The sequence below is a fragment of the Nuphar pumila genome, chromosome 7 (genome assembly GCF_984573655.1).
Source record: "Nuphar pumila chromosome 7, dmNupPumi1.hap1.1, whole genome shotgun sequence".
NCBI lineage: Eukaryota > Viridiplantae > Streptophyta > Magnoliopsida > Nymphaeales > Nymphaeaceae > Nuphar > Nuphar pumila.
In genome coordinates this window covers 32,340,274-32,349,886 of record NC_143255.1, presented here as the reverse complement: position 1 = coordinate 32,349,886, position 9,613 = coordinate 32,340,274, and the positions used below count along the sequence as shown (strand labels likewise).

General features: G+C 40.3%; 1 protein-coding gene across 1 annotated transcript; it reads right to left on the bottom strand.

Annotated features, from left to right (window-relative positions):
* Positions 1 to 7,731: 7,731 nt before the first annotated feature.
* LOC149831800 (uncharacterized) lies at positions 7,732 to 9,092 on the bottom strand. The gene is made up of 2 exons (XM_090013080.1): positions 8,564 to 9,092; positions 7,732 to 7,811 (listed from the first exon to the last, which is right to left on the bottom strand). The coding sequence occupies exons 1-2, from the start codon at positions 9,090 to 9,092 to the stop codon at positions 7,732 to 7,734; spliced, it is 609 nt and encodes a 202-aa protein (XP_089869206.1).
* Between the last annotated feature and the right edge of the window lie 521 nt (positions 9,093 to 9,613).

Sequence of the window (9,613 nt, the reverse complement as noted above, 5' to 3'; positions counted from 1 at the left end):
ATTACTTCCTGCTCAGGTTTGGGCCTGTTGGTGTTGAAATTATGTGGCCATAATTTTAAAGTATATGAAAATGGAAAGGACATGACTCTTGAGGAAAAGACATCATAGCAGTCAAAAGACATGACACTCTCCTTCCTCTACTTGGTGTGTTCCCTTCAGTTGGGCCCTTGAGGGCCTCCATTTTTGACCGACCCGGCCTGATGGCCACCCCTAGTTGAGCCTTGAGGGCTTGTTTGATTGCGCAGACAGGACTGTATAGAAAAGTCTTGCTTGGACACTGCTGGTCAGGCACAAAGGTGAACTAGATAAACCGAGTTTTGTCTCAGGTATTCTGCTTCTTTATTTTTTTGTCTCAGAAGGTGTTCTGAACATCGTTGCTCCAGAGGGAGGGGTGAAACACCACCGTAGCACACCTAAAAGGTGTCTCCCAAATGTAATGTTCCAGGCATCCTACACGTCCTCAATTTGTATTGGGCATGTGAGGCTTGGACATAAGCAACCCATGGACATCATTGTCTGCACAAAAAATTTCCCCCTAAGTGTATGTTAATTATGGAGACCAACAAGTCATTTGATCTACACACACACACACACACACACACACACACACACACACACACACACACACACACACACACATATATATATATATATATATATATATATATATATATACATGCATGATTTGTGACCTTTGACTAGAATAGTCAAACAAAGAATGATCGTATTGTATGACAAAAAATGATGTGTTTCCTGAAATGCTCTACAGTTTTTGAAACCTCCCAGTCATTATGCCAGTTTAGTTGAACTTCATATCAAAATTTTTTATTGAAATATTATCTTTAGATAGCACATCTCGAACAAAGTGATACTTGATATCAATATACTTTGTTCTCTCATGAAACATTTGGTCCTTGGTTAAATGAATAACCATCAACCTTTCACAATAGAAGACTAAGCTCACCAAACAAACCTCTCAAGTAGCTTCATTCACTACCTCTGTTATATCCATATACTTTGCCTCAGTGGTATATAGAGCAACAGTGGACAATAAAGTGGTTTTTCAACTAATAGCACAACCACCAATGTTAAACACATAAATAGTAAGTGACGTCCTTCTATCACAACCACCTGCAGAACAAGCATCACAATACCCAACAACACTTGTAACACATCTTTCAAACTCAATGTACACATCGGACGTACCACGCAGATATCTAAGGATTCATTTTACTGCTTGCTAATGTTTCTTTTCAGGATTAACCATATACGTACTAACCACACTAACTGTATGAAAGATGTTTGGTCGAGTACATATCATAGCATACATAAAGCTCTCAAATGCTCTAGAATAAGGAACACGAGCCATGTACTCTTCCTCCTTATATGATTGTGGTGACATAGCTTATGAGATTTTGAAATGAGACTCCAAAGGAATATTTTTAGACTCGATATCTTTCATGCCAAAATGCCCCAAAACCTCTTTAATATAACCCTTTTGAGTCAGATACAACTTCCCTGCATTTAGGTATCTATGAATTTTCATGCTAAGAATCTTCTTAGTTGCTTCCAAATCTTTCATCTCTACTTCAACACTTAACTGATCTTTGAGCCTTTCAATCTCAAAATGGTTTTTGTTGCAATAAGTATATTGTCAAAATAAAGCAACAAATAGATGAAAGAGCCATCAGATAGTCTTTTAAGGTACACACAGATGTCATTGCTGCTTCTAAAATACCTATGACCAATCATAAAGGAGTCAAACCATTTGTACCACTGTCAAGGTAACTACTTCAAGCCATAAAGTGACTTCTTCAACAAGCACGCATGATCTTCCTTTCTTTCCACTTCAAAACCCTTAGGTTATTGCACATTGATTTGCTCCTCTAGCTCACCATGCAATAAGGCAGTTTTGACATCAAGTTGTTCCAAATGTATATCATGTATGGTTGTCAATATAGGCAAAACACGAATAGAGCTATGTCTAACAACATGTGAAAATACATCATTGTAGTCAACACTTTCCACTTGGCTATAGCCCTTTGCAACCAATTATACCTTGTATCTAGTATTCTCCACGCTTGAGATTCCTTATTTTTTCTTGAACATGCATTTGCAGCCAATCATCTTCTTTCCTTTTGGTGGCTTTACCAACTCTCATGTGTTGTTCTTATCAAGAGACTCAATTTTTTCCTCCATTGTAGCAATCCAATGTGGTAAATCAACACAAGAAAGAACTTCTGTAAATTTGGAAGGTTCACTGACATCAACGATTTTTTCAGCTACTGACAAAGCATAAGCTACCAATTCTTCAAACCCATATCTCTGAGGTGGCCTGGCCTCTCTCCTCGATCTATCACTAGCAAGATTGTACCATGGTTCTATTGTTTCTTCAATTTCACTAACATCTTGCTATAGGCCTTGAACGGGATCTTCATTATGATTTTTTTAAGGAGCTTGGTTTGCGCTCTCAAGATCTACTTGCTTTACAATGCTCTCTACCCTACATTCATCACACAAAGGAGACAACTTTTTCGAGTAAAGCATAACATTTTCATCAAAGGTAGTATCTCTTATGATTATGATTTTAGGTGATTTAGGATCAAGATTCCATAACCTATATAACTTCACCCCGAAAGCATAACCAAGAAATATACATTTCCATCATTAACATGAGCATATGCATGGCAACCAAAAACTTTCAAATCAAAATAATCAGTGGTGTTACCAAACCATATCTCTTCTGTTGTTTTGAATTCCAATGTTTTAGATGGAGAACAGTTTGCTAAATAACACATTATAGACACGGTTACCCAAAACTCTTTAGAGAGGCCTGCATGAAAGAGCATTAAGTGTGCTCTCTCTAAAATGTTATTTTCATTATCTTTGCAACTTCATTTTATTGTGGTGATCTAGGAACTGTTTTATGTCGTGCAATTCCCTCATTCTTGTAGAATTCATCAAACTCAGAATAACATAATTCTAAACCATTGTCGATCCTCAGCCTATTAATTTTCTTGCTCGTTTGATTTTCAATTAATGCCTTCCACTACTTGAAGTTCTTAAATACTTCATGCTTACGCTTCAGAAAATAAACCCAGACCTTCCTAGAAAAATTATCAATGAAGGTAAGCATATAACTGGCACTACCTTTGGAGGGAACACGAGATGGCCCCCAAAGAGCATAATGAATATAATCTAGAGTGCCCTTGGTTCTATGAGTGGCCTTTGAGAAGTGAATTCTCTTCTATTTCTCAAACTGACGGTGCTCATAGAAAACTAATTTACTAGTGCTCTGGCCACAAAGAAGGCTTTTTTTGCTCAACATCGACAAGCCCTTTTTGCTCATGTACCCCAATCTCATATGCCATAACTGAGTAAGTTCTGACTCTAATGAATTGGATGAAGCTAAAGTTGCAACACCTGTAACTATACTACCTTCAAGCACATAAACGTCCCCAACTTTCTTTGGTTTCATCACAATAATTGCACCATTACTAACTTTTAACTCTCCTGCTGAAGTTGTGTACTTGCATCCATTTGAATTAAAAATGCCCAAACAAATCATATTTTTCTTCAATTTTGGACATGTTGCACATTTGTTAGAGTCCTCACAATGCAATCATGCATTCTGATTTTTATTGTCCCCTTACCAACTGTTTTGCAGGGAGCATTATTGCCCATTAAAATGACTCCATCATTGATCGGATCATATGTGGAGAATCAATCCCTATTAGGATACATATGGTAAGAGCAATCTGAATCAAGAACCCTCTCATCTTTCGGTCTTGAATTAACAATAACATACAAAACAATATTAATGTCTACAAAATCCATCTCTGCTACACTAGCCTCAGCTGGCTTTGAATTTTGTTGATCTTTCTTTTCAGTCTTCTTCTCTTTGTTTTTCAATCTATAACAATCAACTTTAATGTGCCCTTTCTTCTTGCAATAATTGTAGGTTAAATGGCTATGTCTAGACTTCGATCTACACTTTTGTCCACTACTAGGTCATTTTTCCTTTGTCCTTCCAATGGCAAATAAACCTTCGGTCATACTATCTTCATCCTTAGTCAATTGATTCTCAATCAACTTTTTGGACAACAATGAAAATCTCACTTCTTCAACAGAGATAGTATCTCTACCATATAGTAAGGTATCACGCAGATGTTTATAAAGAGGTAAAAAGCATAATTATAAAAAAGTCAAAACCTCATCTTCGAACTTAATATCAATATTAGTCAAATCCATAACTATGGAATTAAATTCATCAAGATGGGATTTAATAGGAGTAACTTTTGACATATGAAACATGAACAACTTTTGTTTCAGATAGAACGTACTGGTGAAGGACGTCATCATATAAAGTGACTCTAGTCTGAGTCACAACGAAGCAACAACTTTCTCATTTGCTACTTCTTGCAAAACCTCACCAGACAAGCAAAGTTGTATCATCGTCAAGGCTTTGTCATTCATCTCCTCTTTCTGATCATCGATCAATATAGTCAGCATCTTTTCACGACCAATAATGCCTTCTTCGATCAATGTAGTCGGCATCTTTTTATGACCAAACAATGCCTTCTTCAACCCTTTTTGAGTAACGATGGCTCACATCTTCACTTGTCATAAACTGAAATTGTTTATGTGATCAAACGCCTAAATCCCAAACTTAGTCATCGCCGTGCTTCCCCAAACAAATCAGTGTCCCGATACCAGTTTGTGAGAAAGTTTCACAGTGAAATAGACATGATTGAAAGAGAGAGAGAGAGAGAGAGAAAGAGAGAGAGAAAAAAACAAGCACACACACGCCACACGATTTACATGGTTTGGCCAAAAGCCTACGTCCACGGGCGGCAGAGGAGCAGAGATTTTCACTATGTCAAAAGGGAGGATTACAAATGTAGATAACAGCACTCTTCTCGCAGAAAACTCTGAAGTCGTAGAGAATGCCCAAACTCACAAAATAAGTAAGCTTAATAAGAAAACCCTAAAGAAGTATTTATAGGACTTTGTTACAAATGGATCGGGTCAATACCATGGGGGCTTCGCCCTGCCCGGGACGGTAGCCCACCTAAGACTTCCAAAAATTTTCTCAATATGGTTTTCTTCAAATGACGTGCCAGGGTTGTAACATTTAATTCAAGACACATTTAACACAAATTGAAGGTCTTTTATGTTAAAATTATTTGAAAAATAATTATTTTTTGAACCAAAATTGTTTTAAACCTGTCACCAAACATGTCTCTCTCCTCTAATGTGTACACGAGACATAACCATGCCTCTATCCATTCTGCTCGTGAGTGTGACGACACGTTACTCAATGCCCAATACCACAAGAGAAGTGATACAATGAGATGGACCGGTATTCAACCCCTCAAACCGTATTCTAAAATTAAGAAGACAAGTGATACGATTGGCTCTTCTCAGACCGATAAAAAAATTAAGAAGACATTCAAGTGGATGTGCATTGAAGTGAGGTTTGAAGCATCCATTATGCTTCGTTCTTATAGAAAAGAATCATGTATTTTTCTCACTTTCGAAGGAAAAACAAACGAGTTTGACCCAATTTACTAGATTTAAGTGAGATCTGAATCTCATGGTGATGATTGTCAGAACTCAATTTAGACCCAACTTACAATAAAAGGATACAATTTTTGTACAAGCAAGATCAAACATATATCGACATCCTGAACTAGCACTAGCATTGCCATCACCAACTACTTATTGACGAAAATTGATTTCCCATTTCTCCTCTTCTTGCTATCCTTGTTAGTAACATATTTTAAACCATAGTCCATGGTTTCTTGGTCAATCATTAATGGACCAAAGACCACCAAGAGGAAGAGAAAATATATGTCATTAGAAAACTAGCTTTTACCCTATTTTGAGGGCATGAGAGAGAGAGAGAGAGAGAGCTCATAGAGGATAATCACAAAGATGCCCGTCCAAAGAAATCAAACCCTTGACACAACAATACAAGCTCAATTATGAATCTTTCCATTGGTAGTTTTCAAAATAATTAAGTTGTAAAGCAAAAGGTTGTTTATCCAATCTTACCAAATCTCCCACTATCTAATGAGCTGCCATCTACCCCCACTCTGTCATTTTTTCATGTCTTCATTTTATGCAACGGGAGATCCTTAACGTTCGAGTATAGTTTTCCTCATCCAACTATGCAACAGCATATAGACAACCATAGAACGGGGAATGGGCAAAGATGTGAATCCGTGATTCTAGATTCTCCCAACAAATAGAATAGCTATTTCCAACAAGAGGGCATTTTCAAAATGTATTTTTTGACTGCAGGGAGGAAATGGAGTTTTCAAAACTGTAATTGGCTGAGGCCTTTCTTCAAATCTACTACTCGCGTGCGTGTTCTATTCTTTACAGGCCGATCTCTCGACGACCTGTTAAAGATACTTTGGATCAAATGAAACGTTTTTATCTTCCCTCAAAGAAAAAACGACAAGAGGACATTTTTTATGAAGCGGCGCTGCATGCTTAACTCCACTACTGCTGACCACCTATCAAAACATTTTTCAAAATGAACAATGCACCCATCTCGAGAAATGCCAAGTGGATGGTTGTCAAGCAGCTCGCTTTAGCGACGACTACCTGTAATGTAAGACGACCCAAGCAAACAAAAATGAATCTGAAAAATGGCCTTGAGGTCCAAATAGAGATTTTGCGTTCTAACTGCAGAACCTTTTCATTCGAACGTGATCTACTTCTGTCGCCCAGGTCACAGCTGGGCAGTAGGCAATGATACTTCGTGTGGAAGTGCTGACTTCTTACGGCCTGGTGGACGGTTTGGAGGGAGCGTAATGCAAGAATTTTCAGAAGAGAAGTCATGTCTCATTACCATCGCCATGCATATTTTGGCAGACAATGTCTACCAAATGGTCTGAGGATCAGATCCGCTTTATCATGCCCTTGTTCAAGAAATGCCCGGGACTGTTTAATCGTTCAAGGACCGACATGTCGTGGATTTAGTCCTGATATGTATGTCACTCTTAATCATATTTAATAAAACGTTTTACCTTTCTCTCAAAAAAAAAAAACTGCAGGACCTTTTCAATGTTGCAGCAACGCCCGTTGGGAAATATTTGTCACTCAAAAGCATATTATGTTAATCTGTCACCAATACATGGCAGCATTCCAAGTGGGGCTGCAATCTGTTGCTGTAGGCCCCATGCAATGCTGAGTGACTAGTGTCACATAACCGGTCACTTAGCCACTTCCTGGATCCCAATTCTCATTCGAGCACCAACTTTTGAAAGGCAACGCAAGCAGCTTCTTGGGGTAAGGGGGTGCTTATGGAGTTTTATGCTGCTAGGATGGTGACCATAAGTACAGCAGGCCAAGGCCAGCATAACGAGGTCTCCAATTCAGATATGGTTTATGCGTTTAATAAACGAAAAAAAAGGAATATCAAATGATCTCTAGAACCAAACCAGAAGCATCAAATGCCTAACCTAGTGAAAATAGACATTCAGCAGGGGAGAAAAAGCATCCAGTCCTCTTAATATGGGAAATTACATCTCTCTCTCTCTCTCTCTGCTCGGTCTCGTGGAGACAACGATCCACAGCTGGATCATGTAGGACAATCGTGACAAGTGAACATGTAAAAGGGTCTATTAAAGTACTAGTCTTCTTCCTCCATTTATAACAATAACCAAGAGGATAGGAAAACAAAAGAAAAGGAGAAAATTATGTACACTCCTTCACATTTCAGCAACATTGTCTCACCGAGCAAGCAACAAGTTGAGCCCAATGCCTTAACCTCGTCTTCACGTGCTGCGGATTATCTCCTGCATTCATCAACCATACTAAAAAAGTGTAATTTCAAAGCAATCTCCAGTCATTCATGCCTTAGAAGAATATCCATTACATGAACAAACCACAAAAAAGTTAATAGTGGCATGAGTCACCACCAATACAAACACCTTTGAAATCAAAGTTGACTTCATATTGACCAAGAGCAGAGCCGTACCTGTGTTTTATGGGGCCTGAGGCAGAGGGAAAAAATGGGCCCCTTATTAATAGTAGGAGTTCAGTGGCAGTGCCTCCGATTTTTTTTTTAAAGAATCAAAATATCAATAAAATTTGAATTCACATTAAACAAATATAATATTCCAAATATTTATATTATATTAAACAAAAATGTATAAAATATTTATATAAACTACCCAAACAATGGGCCCCTAAAATCTTTTTGGGCCCTGAGGCCCAAGCCTCATTGGCCTCTTTACAGGTCCGGCTCTGACCAAGAGACATAGCGAATACCAAACAGCCATGACATATTCTATGTATATGACAAGCATGGCATTACATGTATATGACAAGCATGGAAATGAAAGCTCTCTCTCTCTCTCTCGGGCTGAAAAAAGTGAGACCACTTTAGGGCTGGTAAATGAGCCAAACAAACCAACCAGGCAATCAAATAGCCGAGAATGGAATCAATTCGACAATGGTAGGGTAGGGCATGACCAACAAGATAAACACAACTACAAATAAAAGGAAACGATCAAAAAGGGGGAGGTACAATGAAAAAGCACAATACCTGGGTTGCATATCTTCCAAGCAGAGGTACTAGTGTCAGAGTGAGGGCTCCCAGGGCTGCCGAAGATGGACGATCGGCCGCACTCGGAGCTATCGGACGTGGATGCTTGGCTCGTGAAGGATCGCTGCTGCTGCAGGAGCTTCGAGTCGGAAAACTGCCGCTTCACGGCGAAGTAGAGATCGAGGGCGGGCAACGTGCTGGTGAGGCAGTGATCCTGCTCCTCCTTGAAATCGAAACCCAGGTCCAGGCAACCCTTGAGTTCGTCCAGGTCCTCGTCCGTCAGGCTGCGAGACCTCTCCAGCGGCGGGGCCGTCGTCCTTGCAGTAGAGCTGCCGAAGCTCCGCTGGCGCTTCATGAACTGGTGGCGTCGCCTCTCCCACGCCGCGTCCCTCGACGTCTCCCTCATGGACAGCTGCTTCGACAGGTGCCTCCGGTCCCTGGGGGGCGCAAGCACCATGCGACACAGCTCATCCTCTTCTTCCTCTTCCGAGTCCGATGGTGATGAAGGCACCCCAACCGTCTTCATCATCTTGTCCGCAACAAGAAACCCAAGTATATTAAGGCGGGTGGATGGCAACGCACGTACGTGTGTAGGAAGAAGAAGGCGGCCGAGAGCTCTTCTTGTAACCAGTCAAGATATCGTCGTGAAAGGCATGGCAGCAAAGGTGGCCAGGGGAGTTTGGTTTCCGGCCTCTTCCTCCTCCTCCTTTTCGTTGTCGTGATGTACGTCTTCAGAGACGCAGAGGGAAGAGGAAGAAGAAGGGACCGACCCAGCTTCGGGCCGCAGGCTGTTCGTGGGAGTATTTATTTCAATTGGTTGCGGGTACAGCCCGGCGGAGAGCTAGCGGTGCACCGTTTCGGCTGGCTTGTGGTGTCTTTCCTTTTTAGGCTTGAGGTCGAGGTTGCAACTCGGAAGGAAAGGAACGACGTCCTGGCCAATGATTGATAACCGCTCGCCGACTCCTCCGCGGGGGTGATGAGAGAGAGACCCCTCCGGCCCTCCCTCTCTCGAAATCAAAAAATAATAATAAAATACAACTCTCTCTCTTT

What these genes read in the sequence shown, in the direction of transcription:
- LOC149831800 (XM_090013080.1), bottom strand. Translation starts at nt 9,092, where the DNA reads ATGATGAAGACGGTTGGGGTGCCTTCATCACCATCGGACTCGGAAGAG. An exon ending in TTGGAAGATATGCAACCCAG is followed by an intron (nt 7,812 to 8,563) that starts GTATTGTGCTTT and finishes TGATGAATGCAG; the next exon opens with GAGATAATCCGCAGCACGTG.